The sequence below is a fragment of the Danio aesculapii genome, chromosome 7 (genome assembly GCF_903798145.1).
Source record: "Danio aesculapii chromosome 7, fDanAes4.1, whole genome shotgun sequence".
NCBI classification, from domain to species: Eukaryota; Metazoa; Chordata; class Actinopteri; order Cypriniformes; family Danionidae; genus Danio; species Danio aesculapii.
In genome coordinates, this window is record NC_079441.1 from 59,207,450 (window position 1) to 59,230,382 (window position 22,933).

General features: G+C 35.3%; 1 protein-coding gene across 1 annotated transcript; it reads right to left on the bottom strand.

Annotated features, from left to right (window-relative positions):
* Positions 1-216: 216 nt before the first annotated feature.
* cckar (cholecystokinin A receptor) lies at positions 217-22,189 on the bottom strand. The gene is made up of 5 exons (XM_056462279.1): positions 21,722-22,189; positions 21,231-21,482; positions 13,253-13,511; positions 10,149-10,276; positions 217-6,688 (listed from the first exon to the last, which is right to left on the bottom strand). Exons 1-5 carry the CDS (start codon positions 21,849-21,851, stop codon positions 6,117-6,119), a joined length of 1,341 nt encoding a protein of 446 aa, XP_056318254.1. The 5' UTR covers positions 21,852-22,189; the 3' UTR covers positions 217-6,116.
* Positions 22,190-22,933: the final 744 nt, after the last annotated feature.

Genomic DNA, 22,933 nt, shown 5'->3' on the forward strand with positions numbered 1-22,933 from the left:
CATCATAACGTTAAGAAAATGATGATAGGATTTCAGGATAACCAAGCGTCTCCACCATATGCTGCCATAAATGCATGAGTATATCATACAGCTATTTTATCAATGACTTTCGGTATTATTTTTATATTAAAAACACATGGACAACATCCTATGTTTACATACAATATTATGCAATATGATAAAACAATGACAATTATGGAAAAAAGAAAGCTAACTTTTAATGCATACACTTCACAAGAATCCAGTGACAAAAACTCACAATAGGAAAACTTCAGTCTGGCCCTCAGGTCGCCTTTCACACAAAGCACTCCTAAAATATTCATGTTTACGATGATTTACGAACTGTCAAATGTGAATCTCCTCAGGGTTTTGAAATGTTTCCTTTATTAAGAAGATTATTATTTTTGGCTGGTTAAATGTCCTAGTATAAACATATAACGGGATAAAGACTTTAGATGGTTTAAACTAGGGGTGTCAAACTGGAGGGCTGCAGCCCTGCACAGTTTAGTTCCAACCCTGCTTCAACACACTTACCTGTAGGTTTCAAACATAACTTAATTAGTTTGATTAAGTGTTGTTAATTACAGTTGGAACTAAACTGTGCAGAGCTGGAGAGTTTGACACCTGTGGTTTTTTTAAATAGGCTCATTTTACAGCTGCCCTATAGTTAAACAATTGGGTTTTTACCATTTTTGAATCCATTCAGCCAATCTTTGTGTCTTTAAGTTAATTTAATTGTTTTTACAAATTTAAGGGGATTGAACATAAAACAAGAATGGTGTTGTTTCAACTCATTTTAAGTAAGTAGTTTGGAAAAGCAGCAAAAGTCTTTTTTGAGTGAATCTTGCTCAAGGATTTGAAATTTTTTGGTTGGTTTTGATAAATTCTCTGTTTAAAGCTTGACACGTTACAGTACATCCTGTACGAAGTTTGACGGCAAATGAAAAGTTGCTATTTTCTTTGCAGCAGGTGCAGATATTTGTTACTTAGCTGCATAATATCATTGTGCCTCAGAGTTCCTTGATCATTACGCCAGAATGAGTATAGTTCCTTGCTATATCGACCTAGTAAATATCAACTTTTCATTTTACTGTCGGTCTTAGCACACAATGTAACTACAGAAGTCAAGATTCAAGCTTTGAATCGTTTTTTTTTTTTTTTTTTGGAAACGAGATGCTAATGGTCTAATCCAATTCAATTATTTATGCTAAGCTAAGCTAAAAGTGCTCCTGCCAGACCCAGAGATCGATTGTAAAAGGTGAATTGTGTAACTCTATGTGACTTGGAAAAAACAAAAAATAAAAGTGGAGTGTCCCTTTAATCCATCTCTGTCAGTCAGTATATACAGCATCGCAACATTCAGGTTTAATATTTTATTAACATGCTGTTAATGATTTTTGAGAGATGAAAGTAATTATGATTTAAAGAAATGTTAAAGTCCAGGTGAAAAACATCCCAGTTGTCAGAATCAGCCTTGAGTAGATTCTTTGAAGTGCACAACAGCTGTGAAAAGTCTCATGCAGTGATAAGGACAGACTTTGTGTCAGTGTACAAACAGCATGGCTTCGTTTACACACAAGATAAAAAAAGACTGTGTACTTTACTAAGAAAGCGCTTAATGCTACACACATCTACATACAGATGTCACATGGGTACAAGTTCAGACATTTTGTTTTTATTCTGTATATATGTGTGGTATTGGCAAAACATAAAACCAGGCTTTGTAAGTTTGAGTTATTTATCAAACAGAATTATCTGTAATCATTAGTAAAGCAGATATGATGACTATTAAAATATTCCAAACTGATATCAGATGTACAACACTCTCTTTCAAAAGTTTGGGGTCTGTGAGATTTATTATTTATTTAATTAATTAATTTATTATTTATTTATTACTTTATTGAGCACGGCCAAATTAATCAAAATGTGGAAGCTTTACATGGTTGCAAAAATATTTTAATAATAAATGCTTTTTTCCTTTTTCTGTACGATTCTGAAAGAACAAAATACATTTACATTTACATTTAGTCATTTAGCAGACGCTTTTATCCAAAGCGACTTACAAATGAATATATATATATGTAAACAAAATTATTGAGCAGCACAACAATTTTCTGTGTTGATAATAATCAATGATATTGATGACTATATATTTATGTTACAAAATAAAAAGCAGCAAATCTGTATATCTGAATGCAATATATTTTTAAATATTTCAAAAGTGCCTGTATGACACTAGTTTGGTTATTTCATATGTAATAGCGTAGCTGTTTGTGAAAATGAAACAAAGTTATCTCCAAAAAGAAATTGCCAATTCCAATTTCATATCAGTAACAGGTCTACAGGGGTTGGACAATGAAAGTGTTTTAGTGAACTAGTGTTAAGTGAACTAAATTTTAGTGCAAATTTAGTGTTGGAGGTTTCATGGCTAAATTTGTACAGCCTGTTGGCCAATCTTCATTGATTGCACATTTAATTAGAATAGTATGCACACAACATTATTTGTGACACAATAGAGCTCAAAAGAGGACAAATTGTTGGTGGTCGTCTCGCTGGTGCATCCGTGACCAACAGTGTTGGGGGTAACACATTACAAGTAACACGAGTTACCTTATAATATTACTGTTCTATGTGACGAGTAAAGTAACGCATTGCTTTTCAAAATATAAGCAATAATATTTGAGATACTTTAAAAAAATACATTGCTTAGTTAAAATGAACGTAGTCATGTTGAATCCCACACTCAATGAGAGAATGCAGGAACAGGCAGACAGGAAGATGGCAGAGCCTTACATTTCTGTGCTAGAAATATTCTCATTATTGTAAATACATGGAAGAAAAAGAAAAGAGGATTATCTGAATGGACATTGATTTTACTTTTAAATAAAACAAAAGCACAAAAAAGCTAACAGAAAAAGTAATGCAAAAGTAACTCAAAAGTTACATAACGTATTATGTATTGTAATGCATTACTTTCAGAAGTAACTTTCCCCAACACTGGTGACCAAGACAGCAAGTCTTTGTGATGTATTAAGTGCCACAGAATTCATGGTAATGTCAGCAAACCTCCAAGAAGAAAAAACACATCTTACAACTGTAAAGGATGTCCGGGTGCTAACCCAGATTGTATCCAAAAAACAAAAACCACAGCTGCCTAACTCACTGCAGAATTAAACTGCACCTCCACTCTCGTTTCCACCAAAATTGTTAGACAGGAGCTCCACAGCCTCAATATACTTGGCCAGGCTGCTATAGCCAAGCCTTTGGTCAATCATACCAATGCCAAATGTCAGTTTCAATGGTGCCAGCAGCGAAATTCTTGGGCTGTGAACAATTTGAAACATGTATTGTTCTATGATGAGTCCACCTTCACTGTCTTTCCCACATCCAGGAGAGTTATGGTGTGGAGAAACCCCCAGTCTGCTGATGCCCAGAGTGAAGCATGGGGGTGGATCAGTAATGGTTTGGGCTGCAATATCATGGCATTCCCTAGGCCCAATACTTGTGCTAGATGAGCACATCACTGCCAAGGACTACCGAACCATTCTGGAGGACCATGTGCACCCAATGTTGCAAACGTTGTATCCTCAAGGCGGTGTGTATCAGGATGATAATGCATCAATACACACAGCAAGACTGGTGACAGAATGGTTTGAGGAACATGAAAGTCAAGTCTCCCATCTCCCATGGCCTGCACAGTCACCAGAGCTAAATATTATTCAGCCATGTTGGGGTGTTTTGGAGGAGCGAGTCAGGAAACACTTTCCTCCACCAGCATCACATAGAGACCTGGCCAATATTCTGCAAAAAGAATGGCTCAAAATCCCACTGGCCACTGTGCAGGACTTGTTATTTCCAAGACTAAATGATGCTGTATTGGGTGCAAAAGGAGGCCCTATGCCATACTAATGAAATATTGTGGTCTATAATTAGGTGTTCCAGTTTCATTGTCCAATGAAAGAAAACCATAATCTATTATTATTTTTTTTATTTACGGTACCATATTTTTATGGGTTTATACCAATATGCCAATACACAACCAAAAGCAGGTGGTGATGAGGTCATATGCTGGACCTCATTTTAATTCATTAAAATCGCAACCATTAAAAAAAAAAGATGGGAGTCTTCAGATGAGAACTTTACAATTCATAATGCAGGTTTTATCACACACTGTAAACAGTAGTCTAATCAAAAGACACTGCCCATCCTACCGAGTAAACAGTACCTGACAAAAATCTTGTCGTCAATCCCAGTTGTAAGAGCAACAAATAATAACTTGACTTGATCATTTGTTGAAGGTGGATTTTTCAGATGGATCATCTGTTGAACTGCATCCCAATCATCACAAATACTGCAGAAGACCTACTGGAACCCGCATGGACCCAAGATTCTCATAGAAATCAGTCAAGTTTGGTGAAGGAAAAATCACGGTTCGGGGTTACATTCAGTATGGGGGCGTGCAAGAGATCTGCAGAGTGGATGGCAACAACAACAGCCTGAGACATTTGTGATGCCCTTTACATTACAAACCACAGGAGTGGGCAAGTTCTTCAGCAGGATAGCGCTCCTTCTCATAGTTCAGCCTCCACATCAAAGTTCCTGAAAGCAAAGAAGGCCAAGGTGCTCCAGGATTGGCCAGTCCAGTCACCGGACATGAACACTATTGTAAGATGAAGGAGAAGGTATTAATGATGAATCCAATGAATCTTGATGAACTCTGGAAGCCACTTGATACCAAATGATCAACTATAAGTCAAGTTATTTGTTTTTCCTAAAACTTGGATAGGCGACAAGACTTTTGTCAGGTATTGTACTCAGAAAAAAAGGTAAAAAAGTTGTCACTAAGGCAATACCTTTTCAAAAGGTTAACTTTTTTAGCATAATACCAATATGCACCTTTTAGGTACAGCCTGTCACAGATTTGTACCTTTAATTCTGACAGTGTATATGTGTGAGAAGGACATTTTTAATTTTTTTTTTCATCTTGCCTGTAAACCTATAATAGGAGGTCTAAAAAAACTTGAAAACATCATAATAGGGACACTTAAAACTCTTAATGTAATATTTTACAATGTTACTCTGGTTTGTAAAAAAAAGTCAACTCAACTCCAAACTTTTAAATGATAGTGTAGTTAAAAACACTTTTAGAAAGAAACAAACAAATATACACTCACCGGCCACTTTATTAGGTACACCTGTCCAACTGCTCATTAACGCAAAATTCTAATCAGCCAATCACATTAGCAATTAGGCATGTAGACATGGTCAAGATGATCTGCTGCAGTTCAAACCGAGCATCAGACTGGGGAGGAAAGGTGATTTAAGTGACTTTGAACGTGGTATGATTGTTGGTGCCAGATGAGCTGGTCTATTTCAGAAACTGTTGATCTACTGGGATTTTCACACACAACCATCTCTAGGTTTACAGGGAATGGTCCGAAAAAGAGAAAATATCCAATGAACAGCAGTTCTGTGGGTGCAAATGCCTTGTTGAGGTCAGTAAACAGTAACTCAAATAACCACTCGTTACAACCGAGGTCTGTAGAAGAGCATCTTTGAACGCACAACACGTCTAACCTTGAGGCAGATGGGCTACAGCAGCAGAACACTACACCGGGTACTAGTAAGGTGTACCTAATAAAATGGCTGGTAAGTGTATGTACTGTATATATAAAACATTAGAACAATTGCTTGCAAAGAAAAATGTAAAATACCAAAAAAAGAAAAGCAATTCAACTCTCAATTTTCTAGCTGAGCCAGAAAACCAAATGAACAAAACATATTTAAGGCTTATACAGTCTTGTCATATGTAAAGCCCAACATTTACAAGTCAATGCCGTGATGAGACCTGCACGCCACAGTCTTGGGCCGTTTGTTGCCGCTGTTTATTAAACATGGTGACGTACTAAAATGAAGCACTGGATTCAGTCAGTTTCACTGCTATTTGTCTGTGTGCTCGCAATCTCATTTATCAACAGTAAAACGAGTCTCCCTTCACATAGCAGCCAGACAACTGATCATTCACTTCACTAAATACCGCTGGTATCAAATTCCTCAGCCTTTACCCAAGATAAACTTGGTGTTGGGTTCTTACCCTTCATATTTCATGCTGTCAACTATGCTTGTGCTGAGCCACGGACACTGGTGTCAGTAAGCCTGGTAAGTGTTCCTGAGGTCTGCGTATTACCGTCAGTCTGTCCGGCTCCTTTAAACAGCGTTCCCAAACCTCCAGCTCCTTTGGCACTGCGCCGAGTGCTGCTCCTGCTGAACTCATCTACATCGGCCCTACAGCAGGAAAATGTGGACAGAATGCCTTGTCTGAAGCGCTTGTTCATAAAGCAGTAAACTATGGGGTTGACGCAGGCGGAGGTGTAGGACAGCAGGTGGATGAAGGATATTGGCGCTCCTGACAGGAGACGGTCTGCTGAGCGTCTGTCGAAAGCTCGCCAGGCATTAACCACAAAGACGGGTGTCCAGCAGAGGAAGAATAGACCCACAATTACCAGTAGCATGCGAATGACCCGCTTCTTGGCCATGAGATTTGCTGTGGGGCTGTTGCTGCAAACTCTTCTCAGTTTGGACTTGGGGTGACTGGGCATCACCGGCTCGCTGCGCTTCTTTTTGGATGGTTGGAAGTAGCAGCCATCACTGTCACTGTTTTTCAGACTGGAAGTGCCGTATTCTTTCTCTAGTGAGTAAAATGTTGATGAAAACAGAGCTGAGGGTTTGTAACTCAAATGCAGCTTTTCTACCATCTCTGACATTGACGTACAGATGTAAAAGTTTGCGTTTAGCCAATTTTTGGTCTGGTTGTGAAGCAGCTATTTTAACCAATTGTTGTTTTTTTTTTATTCTGCTGAACCAGCCTGGTGTGCCTTTCCGAAAACCATTGTTAGCCAACTAAAGCTGCGTTTCCACTGCACACGACATTCGGACATGACCGTCAGAATATGCCCCTTATGGAAGTCGCACAGAATTTTCAGTTTTGTCATGCACCATGGGAGAGAAGCTGATTTTCATGGTGTCCAAAATAAAGGAGTGCAAAAACAAGAGCAGTTACTCTCCATGCGTTCACTACCGTGCGTTCATGGTTAAATGAATGAATACTACTCTTAGACCACAAAACATTTTGGAGGGAATGTGGAGACAACATAAGCAAATAATATTTGTATTACTCATTTATGAATAGAAATGTTTTTTTAATATAGACTTCTTTCTGATTCAAAAAATAATGAAACAACTACTATTTCTCATCTCGCGCACACGGACCTGCTTGGACAATACTGGAATACATCACATCCGGTCGGCCGGTCGGCCGGTCGCCTACAGTCTAGTCGCAGGAGTTCAAATATTTCAATGTATTCGCAGATCAAATCTGATCCGAATTTTCCGCATATGGAGATGATCGGAACTCCACGCAGCTCCCGGACTACTCTCCATTGGAAATGAATGACTTCCAGTTTGTCGCTTGTCGTTTGTTGTGTGCAGTGGAAAGGTGGCTTAAGGTCGCAAGTTCAGTCGTTATAAACATAGTTTGATTTGGCGTTTCCCAAATCTATCGTTCCAACGAACACTTAAAACTACGTCGCAAACTTGTAAGCTTGCAATTACACCTCTGGAGCTGTAGTTAGTAACATAGTTCCTGGTTGTGGTCTATTCCCAGTTATTATCCTCCCTATGCCCTATTCATTTAGAACATTTAAACTTGGAATGATTTAAAAAAGTATTAAAGTCAACTCTCTTAGGAGTGATTTGCTTTCAAAGTATTTTTAAAGTTTAGTTTTAGTGATCTTCATATTGACAATTGTGTTCCCTTTGCCCCTTCACTTTGTGTTCCCTTCGTTCCCTTCACTTTGAAAACATTTTTGCCATTTTGAACGCAGCCATGGCTCATGATGAAAGCTATTGGTGACCTATAAGTTAAAAGCAGAATATACCTTACATCTCTAAAGCTTGTGAAAACAAAATATGTAGCATACGTTAATGCTTTTAATTTATAGTAGGTTATCTATTAAGAAATGTAGCCTACTGACATGGGCCTGTTGTTTAGAACATTTCTGCAGTGGTTTGAATGTGTCAAATTGTAAAAATAGACTTTTAAAAAATATATATAAAATGAATAAATAAATAAAAATAATAATAATTAAGTATGATTTTTTTAAATTTCTAAATAAATAGCAACCATTACAACCATTAACAATTTATATGATTTGTATATGAGATTAGAGATTAGAATATGTGTTAGCTAAGTGGTTTTATGTTTTAGAATAGAATTTGGAATATTCTCAATAATATTTGTAAAGGAAACTTTGACCCTATATGTGTCATTTACATATATTTAAGTTTTTGCTTAAACTAATACTGTTTTTTTTTTATGCGTGTACATGTAAAACAATCTAATTTGCACAAAAAAAAGGTTTTTTTCTCTAAAGAAGTTGTTCCTCCACCCCATTTAGAGCGTCATTATGAACATTTTATGTTATAACTAACGTGGTTTAAACGATGGATCTGCGACAGAGAAACTATGGGTTTTGGGAAACACTTGTCACTACATCGTTCTTTTCCCAAATGCTGCATCGTACTATAATAGTTCAGCCGCGAGTTATGTTGTTGTTTGTGAAATGCACCCCTGGTTGTGATGCAGCTATTTCAACCAATTGTTGTTTTTTTATTCTGTTGAAACCAGCCTGGTGCGTTTCCGAAAACCATTGTTAGCCAACTAAGGTTGCAGGTTCAGTCATTACAAACATAATCCGTTGATTTGGCATTTCCCAAATCCGTCGTTCCAACAATAATTCTCAAACTGCGTCGTAAACTTGTTCGCTTGCAACTACACCTCTGTAGTTAGAAGCAGAGTTCCTGGTTGTGTTCCAGTTATCCCCCCTATGCCTTACTCCTTTTCCAACATTTAAACTTGGAATGATTGAAAAAACATTGAAATCATCTCTCTTAATTTGCTTTTAAAGTATTTTTACAGTTCAGTTTTAGCGATCTTCATATTGACAATTGCATTCTCTTCGTAGCGCACTTTGAACGCAGCCATGGCTCATGACGAAAGCTATAGGTGACATATTAGTTAAAAGCAGAATATACATTACGTCTCCAAAGCTTGTGAAAACAAAAATATAGAGCATACATTAATGCTTTTTTTATTTATAGTAGGTTATTTATTAAGAAATGTAGCCTACTGACATAGACCTGTTGGTTAGAAGATTTCTGCTGGATTTTTTAAATGAGTCTGCATGTAAAACAATATAATTTGCACAAAAAATTATGGGGTTTTTCTCTAAAGAAGTAGTTGCTCCACTCTGTTTAGAGCGTCATATTGGACGTTTTACGTTATAACTAATGTGGTTAAAACGATGGATCTACACCAGAGAAACTACGAGTTTTGGGAAACACTCATCAATACAACAATCTTTTTCCAAACAATGCATCATGATATGATAGTTCAGTTATGTTACTGTTTTGGGAAACACACTCCTGATCTCATTAGGAAATGTAAATATTTACCTTTTAGTCCCTTTACTAAACAACACCCCTAAACCCAACCATCATTGGGGTATACTAAATTGCATGAATGAGATTGTACAAATTCATATGAATTAGCCACTAAATCAAAAAGCTAAGAATTATCATTCATTCATTTTTTCATTCATTCCTTTTATTTTCGGCTTAGTCCCTTAATTAATCAGGGGTTGTCACAGTGGAATGAACTGCCAACATATCCAGCATATGTTTTATGCAGCGAATGCCCTTCCAGCTGCAACCCAACAGTGGGAAACACCCATACACTCCTACATTTACACACAAATACACTACGGACAATTTAGCTTATTCAATTGACCTATAGTGCATGTGTTTGGACTGTGGGGGAAACCGGAGCACCTGGAGGATACCCACGCAAACACGGGGAGAACATGCAAATTTCACACAGAAATGACAACTGACACAGCTGGGAATCGAACCTGCGACCTTCTTGCTGTGAGGCGATCGTGCTACTCACTGCACCACCATGATGCCCAGTTAAGAATTATATGAATTATAATTATATTATATTAAATATGATATTTGAAACAGCTCTTATTATGGAATAATTCCACAAATGAAATAGTAAGTTTATAAAGTCCTTGATATTTTGTCCATACCTTTGTTTGACTTCCTGTTAGCCATTTCAAATCTGATTCCCCTGTAGAGTTCAAGTGAGGTGAGGCCATAAGCTGTCATCATTATGATCCCAGGCACAAGAAAGAGTGTCAGCAACAGGAAAATATACCTTCAAAAATAAATGTAAAAGAGTCAGTCCCAAGATCAGACCTGGGCTGAGAGTAAACACCTGAAATATGTGCAGGAATTTTTGTCTTTTTAGCTGAAAAGGTAACCTTGAAGGGTTAGTTCACCCAAAACAAAATTATGCCATCATTTACTCATCCTTACTCACAAACCTGTTTTAGTTTGTTTCTACCCTTAAACACAAAAGAAGATACTTTGAAAAATAATGGAAACCACTGACTTTCATAGTATTTGTTTTGTCTTATGGATGTCAGTGGTTACCACTACCAGTATCTAAAATTCTTCAAAATATCTTCTTTTGTGTTTAGCAGAACAAAAGAAACTTTTAAAGATTTGGAACCGTTCAACGGTGAGTAAATAGTGAGTATATTTTCCATTTTAGGTGAACTATTCTTTTAAGACTAGATTTACATCATAGTTAACCTAATCATTTATTTAAGATGATTCCCTCACCCCATTTTGATCCAAATATCTTTATATATATATATATATATCTTTATATATATATATATATATATATATATATATATATATATATATATATATATATATATATAGGAAACATATAGGTTTTAAAGTTTAACGCAACTTTAACACAACTTTTGCACAGATTTGCACAGTTTACAAGAGTTTATTCTAAAAGACAGAGCTAATATTTTACAGATTTTGGACATCCTTTGTATTGAAAATTGCAGTGAATGGCATAAGCTCATATTTTTAGCTTCAGACAATAAACATTTACTATTTAGAACACACAATAGAACATACAGTATTGTATATTAGGCTGACATCAAGTGTGTGATGCCTGCAGTGGTAATAGTAGTAGTGATGTAATGGTGTGCAAACATTTTTTGAAGTGTTTTTATGATGGAAATGCAAAATTTGTTTTAAAAATTTAATATAAATTATTATATTTAAACTAGTGACTGGCAAAAAAAATATCGTGATTAATCGAATCCAAAATAAAAGCTCTTTTTGACGGTATATGTGTGTGTACTCTGTTTATTTATTATGTATTTATAAATATACAGATCCATACATGCACTTGAGAAAATGTTTATTTATTCATTCATTCATTTATTTCTTTTCAGCTTATTCCCTTTATTGATCTGGGGTCGCCACAGCGGAATGAACCGCCAATTTATCCAGCATATGTTTTACGCAGTGAATGCCACCCATGCACTCTTTCATTCACACTCATACACTTTGGACAATTTAACTTATTCAATTCACCTTACGCATAGGTCTCGAACTGGATTCCTGGAGGGCCGCCGCTCAGCACAGTTTTGCTCCAACCCTAATCAAACACAGCTGATCAACTAATCAAGGAGTTCAAGACTACTAAAGACTATGAAGCAGGTGTGAGTCAGAGGTGGTTGGAGCTAAACTATGCAGAGCTGCTGCCCTCCAGGAATTGAGTTTGAGACCATTGACCTAGCGCATGTGTTTGGACTCTAGGGGAAACCGGAGCACCAGGAGGAAACCCACGCCAACACGGTGAAGAACATGCAAACTCTACACAGAAACGCCAACTGACACAGCCGGTCACAACCAGTGAAGTTCTTGCTGTGAGGTGATCATGCTACCCACTGGCCCCTGTTTATTTATATTTAGATATAAAATGTATATGATACAAATTATATATTAATTTAAATTTCTATGTAACATTTATTTTGTAGAGTTTTGTTTCTATCTTATATACATAATACACATATATGCATACATATAATACATATATAATTACACATAATATATATAGTTGAAGTCAGAATTATTAGCCCCCCTTTAAGCTATACTTTTTTTTTGATAGTCTAGAGAACAAACCATTATTAAAAAATAACTTAAATAAAATAATTACCCTAATTTGCCTAGTTAACCTAATTAACCTAGATAAGCCTTTAAATGTCACTTTAAGCTGTGTAGAAGTGTCTTAAAATATATCTAGTAAAATATTATTTACTGTCATCATGGCAAAGATAAAATTTTATTTTATGATATTATGTTTAGAAATGTGTTGCAAAAATCTTCTCACCGTTAAACTGAAATTGGGGTTGGGGGGGGGTAAACAGGGGGGCTAATCATTCTGACTTCAACTATATATATATATATATATATATATATATATATATATATATATATATATATATATATATATATATATATATATATATATATATATATATATATATATATATATGTATATTTATATATACATCAAAACAAACTTTTATTTTGGATGTGATTAATCGCAATTATTCGCCATCATTATTAGTGCAATGAATATTATTATTAGTGTAATAATAAACAGTATAAAATCAGACAATAAACAGTAATAAAAATAAATAAAAGCACCTGAATAAAAAAGTTTTGACTCTGTTATTAATTGTAGACTTGATGTGCGAGTCATAGAGCTACCTATACTTTACAATTGAAATTTTAACTGAAATTTAAGACAATTAAGGGGGAAAGGCAGGTTTATGTTTACTTTTTTCATCTTATATACAGACAAACACAAACCATGACTTCAAACTGAACCACTATTATTGCTTGCTGTTAAACCCCTGAATAATTACTGTTTAAAAAAAGTGTTATGTTTTTCTTTTTAATTATTCCTTTTGTGTTCACAGAAATAAATATAGTGTCTGTTTAGTGAATCTTATCAGCAAAGGCCATTCTCAGTAGCTCCACCCACCACTGCTTAGATGTTTTCCCATTAGTACAAACAGTATACACCATTACTTCTATTTACACTCTGTGTGAATATTATATCACTATTTACCATTACCCATACTGCAAACAGTATCTACCACTATTTACACAGTGTAAATAATTTATGTTATCAGCTGCTGCTGAGAACATTGCAGCATACAGGTCAGCAACAACACTGGGGTAAATTATGTCAGAACTTTGATATTTGGTCCCTCTTTTTTGATAATAATACCAAAAACTGAAATCTTACCAGGTCTGCATGACATCACTGGGCCAAACCAAGCGGCACATGTTGCCAGTGCTGTTGTTACTGCGCATGAAAGGCACAAGGGTGCTGCCTATAGGATAAGGCAGCATGAGTAGAAACGACACCACCCAGGTGGCAGAGATGACTTTAGCAGCGTGAGACTTGGTCTGCCAGGCGCGGGACTTCAGTGGGTTGCAGATGGCACTATAGCGTTCCAGAGAAATGGCCACGAGGTTCAATGTGGATACACTCACCGAGATACCTGTGCGTTTGGACACATACTTTTCAGTTGCACATACAGAAATAAAGTCTCAGAGGTATGATATAGAAAATAGCAAATTGAAAATACTTTTTTTTTTATTCTGTTTTAAACACAAAGTGTTGTTAAAGGTGCAGTAGGTGATTGTCTTCAGAAACATGTTTTGTTGTGCTGGTTGAAAGTCTCTTCACAATAGTAATGATTAAAGTAAATGATTTAAATGTGTTTATGTATTTTTATATACTGGAGAAGACATAAGACTAAAAAAGTTCATCCAATTAAATATTGTCGGGCTGACAAATGCCATAATGTTGATAAGTAGCCCAAACTGTCACAAACTGATCTGCTGTTAGCACGTGCACACGAGAGAGTGACAGCAGTAAAAACAAATGCTGAATCAAAACTTTTTAAAATCCTGAATCAATATTGGAGCTTGAGGAAGGACGACACCAAGGCTAAAGTATTTCTTTCAGACGGGTAATGTTATGTTTTAAACTATTTTAGTCATGCATCTTTAATAAAGCAAGGACATTTTCACAGTATACAATACTGTACACTGTAATACAGTACACAATATTTATTTTTTGTTCTGGAGAAAGTGTTTCTTTTAGTTTGGCTGCAAAATATGTCGTTTTTAAAAAAAAATTTAAACAAATTTTAAGATATAAATCACTGTTGTTCAACTTGCTCAATTAACCTAGCTCTTCTTGTTAACCTACACTTTGAACACAATTTAACTTAGTTAAATTACACTTTAAACAATCTTTAAAAATTAATGTAATTTGTTGTAATTTGTTACAAATTTTTTTATAGTTTGTCTCAAAGTATAATTTGACATTGGTTAATACTTAAAAAAATGTAATTTATTCTAAAAAAATATATATATATATACTTATTTATTAATATTTATAAAAATATTGTTTACTACAGAGACACTAATACATTTATATATATATGATAAATTTATTTTACCAAATTATTTATTGGGCTGCACGATGATGCAGTGGGTAGCGCTCTCGCCTCAAAGCAAGAAGGTCGCTAGTTTGAGCCTCAGCTGGGTCAGTTGGCATTTCTGTGTGGAGTTTGCATGTTCTCCCCATGACTGTGTGGGTTTCCTCCGGGTGCTCTGGTTTCCCCCACAAGTCCAAAAACTTGTGGTATAAGTGAATTTGGTAGGCTAAATTGTCTGTAGTGTTTGTGTGTGTGTGTGTGTGTGTGTGTGTGCGTGTGTGTGTGTGTGTGTGTGTGTGTGTGTGTGTGTGCGTGTGTGTGTGTGTGTGTGTGTGTGTGTGTGTGTGTGTGTGTGTGTGTGGGTGTGTGAATGAGTGTGTATGGATGTTTCCCAGTGATGGGTTGCAGCTGGAAGGGCATCTGCTGCATAGAACGTATGCTGAATGGCTTGGCGGTTCATTCCGCTGTGGCGACCCCAGATTGATGGGGAGACTAATCCGAAAAGAAAATGAATGAATGAAAATTATTTATTTATTTTTACTCCAGTACAAAGTAGAAAACTATCTTTTTTTAACATTAGATCAAGTATAATCTTGCTTTGGACCAACCAAATTGATCCATTTAGCTGTAAAAATTACAGTAATTTCTTAGACTATAATTTGTTACAGCTAAATGGATCAATTTCCCTCAAATTAAGACTCGTTTGAAACTGAAAACTATAATATAATATTATTAAAAATTATTATTATGCCAAAGTAAAAAATACATTGACTCATAAGTAAAATATTGTTCTCATAGACAATTAATTCATTCAATTACTTTGGTTTGACTTAAAATCAAAATTGAAGTAAAGTTCTAAGTTAGGTGGACATGAATTTGAGCTCAGTGTTGAGTTTACTCTTAAAAACAATTTAACTGCATGTTTAGAACTGTTTGGTCAATTAAATCTGTTGAGGAGATGTAAAACTTTGATTTCTTCATTTAAGTGTTTACTTCCTGCACTGTCAAGCATTAACAGTTGAGTTAACTAAAAAAATTTAAAGCGACCAGTTGCAAAGAAATATTGAGTTTTTAAACTTCAGTGGTTAAAGTTGAATCGAATTATTCCATAAAGTACACTTCACTTAAACCAACATTTTCAGTCAACATAAAAACATAATTTGGCACTTCAAACACTGAAGTTGAATAAACTCAAAATTGCTTTGCAGCCAGTTGCTTTAAAATTTTATGTTAACTAAACTTTTTATTTTTACAGTGACTGGACAATAATAAATACATATAAAGTTAGACTATGCTATTGATAGTTATTTTATTTTTTTAATACTGAGATACTATCTACGGGAGCTTTTAATTTAGCTACAAAAATCACGCAAGGTGGTAATAACAATTAGAACTATAAAAAACTGAAACCACATACTGTAAACAAAAAACAGTCTTGTTTTTTCATGTAGTCACATGACACGAAAACAGTTTTGATTTTAACAGTATTGATTTTATTAACAGTATTGATTTTAAACAGTATTGATTTTATTTTCAACACTGAGATACTATCTATGGGAGCTTTCAATTTAGCTACAAAAATCACGCAAGGTGGTAATAACAATTAGAACTATAAAAAACTGAAACCACATACTGTAAACAAAAAACAGTCTTGTTTTTTCATGTAATCACATGACACGAAAACTGTAAAAAAAAGTAAAAATACAACTTTGAGAAAACAACTAATGTTTTTAAGTTTACCTCGGGGTAATTTTTTACTTTAAGGAAATTGAATAAAACAGGTTAAAACCAGAAAGTATCATTTGTCACTTAATGTAATATAATATCATTCCCATCCCCTGATATCATTCCCATCCCAAAGAAACCCAAACTTACAGGACTAAATGACTACAGACCAGTGGCACTAACATCTGTGGTCATGAAGTCTTTTGAAAAACTGGTGCTGACCCACCTGAAGAACATCACTGAACCCTCACTGGACTCTCTTCAGTTTGCATACAGAGCAAACAGGTCTGTGGATGATGCAGTAAATATGAGACTGCATTATGTTCTGCAACACCTAAACAGACCAGGGACCTATGTGAGGATCTTGTTTGTTGACTTCAGCTCGGCGTTTAACACTATCATCCCAAAACTTCTCCTGCCCAAATTAACTCAGCTCTCTGTGCCCACCTCTGTCTGTCAGTTTATCAACAGCTTCCTAACGGACAGGCAGCAGCTGGTGAAGCTTGGAAAATTCTCATCCAGTACCCGCACAATCAGCACTGGCGTCCTCTCCCCACTGCTCTTCTCCCTGTACACGAATGACTGCACTTAAAAGGACTCCTCTGTCGAGCTGCTGAAGTTTGCTAACAACACCACACTTATCAGCCTCATTTAAGACGGTGATGAGTCTGCTGACAGACAGGAAGTTAAGGAGCTGGCTGTCTGGTGCAGTCACAACAACCTGGAGCTCAACACGCTCAAAACAGTGGAGATGATAGTGGACTTCAGGAGAAACCCATCTGCTCTCCCCCCACTGAGCATCATGGACAGCAATGTGGCAGCAGTGGAGTCATTCAGGTTCCCGGGCACCACCATCTCTCAGGACCTGAAGTGGGACACTCACATTGACTTTATTATCAAAAAAGCTCAACAGAGGCTGTACTTTCTTCGTCAGCTGAGAAAGTTCAACCTCCCAAAGGAGCTGCTGAAACAGTTCTACACCTCCATCATTGAATCAGTCATCTGCACGTCAATAACTGTCTGGTTTAGCTCAGCTACTAAATACGACCTCCGAAGACTATGTCAAATAGTTTGAATTGCTGAGTGAATCATTAGTACAACCCTTCCTACTCTCCAAGAACTTTACTTATCCAGAGCGAGCAAATGGGCTGCCAAAATCATTCTGGACCCCTCACACCCAGCACACTGTCTCTTTGAACTTTCACCTTCTGGTCAACGCTACAGAGCACTGCGCACCAGAACAGCCCGGCACAGAAACAGCTTCTTCCCTCAGACAATCCATCTCATGAACACTTGATAATAATAATTGTGGAACTACTTCACATCACTACTTGCTATACACTTTTTATACACATATACACTTATTTAACAACACACTTTACATGCCCATTTGCACATAACAGTTGCACATATAGCGTTGTACATGGTAATATACCTGTACTTACACTTGTCAATTTGTATATTTGCATTCACTACTTCTATTTTTAAAATATATTTATTATCTGTTTTTTGTCCTGTCTCTGTAATTCTGTTGCACTGTAGAAGCTCTGTCACAAAAGTAGTTTGAATGAAAATCACAGTAGTTCACTTTTATTCAGTGTAGTATTCTATGTAATAACTAATAACCAGTAAAATATTGTTTACTGTCATCATGGAAAAGACAAAATAATTCAGTTCTTATAAATTAGTTATTAAATTTATTATGTTTAAAAATGTGTTGAAAAACAGTGTTGTCTCTGTTAAACAGCACTTGTGAAATATAAAAAAAAAACAATAAATTTACAGGATGGCTAATCATTCAGACTTCGACTGTATGTGATTCTATGAACAACATTAAACACGAAAATGAAAACAGACAGGAAATCTTCATAACAAGCTAACTGTAAACTCTGATAACAATGGTACGAAGTGTTCCTAAAGTTAACGGCTGTTGACGGTTTAGCGCTTTGCATCTATTAAGACTGCAGCTCCAGATCTCTCTGAATGTTGACATACCCATGAGGTAATAACAAAAGAAAACATAAATGAAGTCAGCTTTATCATGAGCAAGTATTACAGAAGAGCAAGAAACAAACACATAAAACATACTGAAGCATCAGACAGAGATGTCGCACAGTGGCTTCGTCTCATTACTTCATTGTTTACTCTGAACAGTCGCAACATCTGAAAGTGTGCAACTAACTTGGCTTGCCGCACAAGATTCAACAACTCATAAATATGATTTCAAAATGGACATGTCTTGCAATAAATGACACATCTCAGTGATAAACTCTAGCTTCTACAACTGAAGCTTACAATATAATGAAATGAAATGCATTTTAGTGCTAATTAAAAGAGGTCGGTGCTTTTAGTAATGATAATAATACAAAGAATAGAAATGAATAGCTGGACATACAGTATAACACTTACATTGCACTGGATTGAACTTTAACTGTGAAAACTAGACTGAAGCATTTTTAATTTACTAGAACTCTATCTGTTTAGCTGCTTTGGCACAATCTACATAGTAAAAATCATTATAGAAATAAAGATGAATTGAATATAATGTTATCAAATGCATTTTAGGGAACAGTCACTCATTAAATCAGTGAATATTCTGTGTACACATTCCTGTACGAAAAAAATGTACTATCCTGTTATTTGTTGTTGTACCATCCTGTTGTATAGTTACAATAGCCTACACATATTCATTTTTGTAGTCCATACCAATATCAATATTTAACTATAAGAGACCAATTCAAGTCTGTTTTCAGTTTCCTGATTAGTCATGTTTTGAGTAAAATGTTCATTTGTGTTTTATTTTATAAACTACTTATAATGTGTTCTTGTTGGTGTGTTATTTCAGATAATCAAAGAATATTAAGAATATTGATATATTCTAAAATATTAAGAATATTAAAATATAATAAAAAGAATATAAGAATATTAAAATTTTTTAGCATTTATTTGCAGAAAATGACAATGTAGTCAATAAAATATTCTCAATTTTCAAACTGTGTATGTTGGGGGAAAACTACATTAAATGTCATAATTAGGCGTCACAGTGGTGCAGTGGGTAGCATGATTGCCTCACAGCAAGAAGGTCGCTGGTTCGAGCCTCGGCTGGGTCAGTTGTCATTTCTGTGTGGAGTTTGCATGTTCTCCACGTATTGGCGTGGGTATGCTCCGGGTGCTCCAGTTTCCCCCACAAGTCCAAAGACATGCGCTATAGGTGAATTGATTAACTAAATTGTCTGTAGTGTGTGTTTGTGAATGAGTGTGTTTGGGTGTTTCCCAGTACTGAGTAGCAACTGGAAGGGCATCCGCTGCGTAAAACATATGCTGAATAAGTTGGCGGTTCATTACGCTGTGGTGACCCCTGAACAATAAAGGGACTAAGCCGAAATGAAAATGAATGAATGAATGAATGTCATAAGTAAATAATCAGTAACACTTTATATTAAAGTGTCATTGTTACATTTCGCACATACTATTATTAGTAGTAATACAAAATAATTAGGAATAATTATTGATATTAACCCTAAGCTTTAACACTACAGTAACAAGTTAATTAATATTATTTACTAAAATGTACAAAAATGTACAAAAAATTTTTACAGTATAATTAGTCTAAACAGCTCATTATAGTATTTTACAAACTGGGTAAACTAAATTGGCCATGGTGAATGAGTGTGTGTATGTGTGTGTGTGTGTGAATGAGAGAGTTTGTGTGTCAAAGTGTTGAGTTATGGCTGGAAGAGTATTCGCCGCATAAAACCTATGACAGAGTAATTGGTGGTTCGTTTCGTTGTGGATGACCCCTGATACATCAGATACTAAGCCGAAACAAAGTGAACTTATTACTGTATTTAACCACATTTCTTAGTATGTCAGTGTAAAAAAAAAAACAATAATAATAATACATATATTATATTTATTTATTAAATTATAATTTTTTAATTATTATAATATAATATAACATAATATAATATAATATAATATAATATAATATAATATAATATAATATAATATAATATAATATATTCATTTGGCTTAGTCTCTATTTCAGAGGTCGCCACAGCGGATTAAACTGCCAACTATTCCAACACACTTATACAGTATGAACAATTTAGTTTATGCAATTCACCTGTACCGCATGTCTTTGGTTTGTGGGGGAAACCCATAGTTTTACATATTATATATATTACATAATATATCAAATCAAATTGTATTTTCTAGCTTAAATTGAGATGTGATTTATGTGTGTTAAATTTAATCCTTACAGTAATTTGTTAACTGTTTATTTGTTATTTTTACTTAAATAAAATTTAGCCACTTCTTAGGTAGGCATTCACTGTCACTGATAACAAACAGAAACCCTTTCTGGAAAATCTGTATACTATTTGAAGAATAAAAATTATTTGCAACTGAAATAACAGGCATCTTGAACTATCCAGAAATTATGCTATCAGTGGAATTTTGTATTATTATTCATACTGTAAAAAATGCTGGGTTCCACACAGTTACTTCACGTTGTCCCAACACAAAATCAATTAAGTTAACTTAAGTGTTTTTTACAAATTGAAGTGGATTCAAAATAAAACAATTAGGTTGTTCCAAAAACAACTTTTTTCATTGTTTCAACTCATTTAAAATAAATTTAAACAAGTAGCAAAAGTCATTTTTTGAGTGTTGTATTATTATTTGAGGATGAACGATTTTCATTTTAGAACTATTGTCATTTTTAGACACCAGTTGTTAAAATAAAATATTCAGAATAAAACTTTTACCTATATTTAACTAAAATAACCTACTATATTTGAATGGAGAAGAAACGGCAAATACTTTGTTGTGAACTACTATACACTGTAAAAAAAAAACATTTTTTTCCACACAATTGGACAACATGAATGAATTAAGTTAACTTATTTTTACAAATTTAAGTGGATTGAACATAAAACACTTATGTTGTTCTATAAAAACCTCAAGAATTGTGTTGTTTCAGCTAATTTTAAATAAGTAGTTAGCACAAGCAGCAAGCGTCATTCTTTGAGTAAAAGGACTCACCCATGAAGTATGTGGCCACTTTGCACATGCCGCTCCCGAAGATAAAGTCCTTCATGAGGTTTGGGATGAGGGTGAAGGGCATACAGAAAACACAGAGCATCAGGTCACTGACGGCCAGGGACAACAGGAAAAGATTAGTGACCGTCCGCATGCGCCGGTTCCGCAGCAGAACCGCGATGATGAGGCTGTTCCCGAGAAAGCTCAGGATGAAGATCAGCACATACAACACGATCCGCACCGTCTGGTTCATATCTGACACAAGACACAGACAATATCATATTAGCATACACAAGTTATAACAAGCAAACTGCGTCTTCTGAACAATTTGCGTAAACTAATGCGCAACAAGATGAAACGTGTCTTAACTCAAGCAGAGCACTATAGACTTTAACACAAATTAAAAGTCTAAAATGTGCTTCTTTACTAAAGACAAACAAACATACAATTATAAATATCCTAAAGTAAAATGCTACACTTTTAAAATGTCTTACCTTTTGGTTCAGACGGGCTGGGGGTGCTCTCGTTTTTGCACTCCGACAAATTCCCGATTCCAAGTCCGCATAATATTTTATAAATATCAGTGGAATTAATGAGCATATCTTGAATTGTAAATGTCTCCATGTCTGTTTGTTGATTCTAATGACTACTCACGTTGCTTCGCAGTTAATATATCTATCCAAATGAATTTATCTGCATCTCTTGCAGGTAAAAGAACAGCAACATTTGAGCCATAATGCCACAACGCTGTGCTGTGCGCTGTATATTAAAACACATTCATTTTAAGTCATAATTAATATAGTCAAGATAAAAAAGTTTGAAGTTTTCAGATGTAACAAGCAAAAAACATCAAGGAAAAATTTATACTTTAAAAGTAGCCTACATCCAGTGTGAATATCGCCAGCTGTTCCTGCTCATGAGTTGTGATTGTGAAGTAATGCAGTTGATCATTTCTGCCTTCAGCAGAACCGCAGACTCCTCCTTCACTTTCTCAAACACCTTCTCTAAAAATGGCACACCCCTGACATTTTGTAAAGCATTAGCATTTTTTTTTTTTTGTAAAACTGGGGTTTAATAAAATAACATAGAATAATAATAAAAAGAGTACATGATGGATAGTTTATTACACAACTTGTAAAATAGCCTAGTAATTACGTCATTATATTATTATTGTGTTAAATCTATACATTTTTACAAAAAAATAAAATAAAAAAATATATACAAGTACACTATGCAATGGCTTTAATAATACTTCTTACCACAACAGAACTATAATACTGTACATTTACTGGTCACTGTTTGGACCACCTTTTGCCCCTTAATCCTTCATGGCATAGATTTAACAAGATCCTGGAAACACAAATGTTTGGTCCATATTGCCGTAATAGCATTACACAGTTGCTGCAGATTTGTCGGCTCCACATCCATGATGCCAATCTCCCATTCCACCACATCCCAAAGGTGCTCTATTGGATTGAGTACTGGTGACTTTGGAGGCCATTTGCGTACAGTGAACTTGTTTTCATGTTCAAGAAACCAGTCTTTATGATTTCTTTATGATTCACGCTTTATGACATGGCGCGTTATCCTGTTGGATGTAGTCATCAGAAGATGGGTACATTGTGGTCATAAAGGGATGGACATGGTCAGAAACAATACTCAGGTAGGCTGTGGCATTGACACGATGCTCAATTGGTACTAATGGG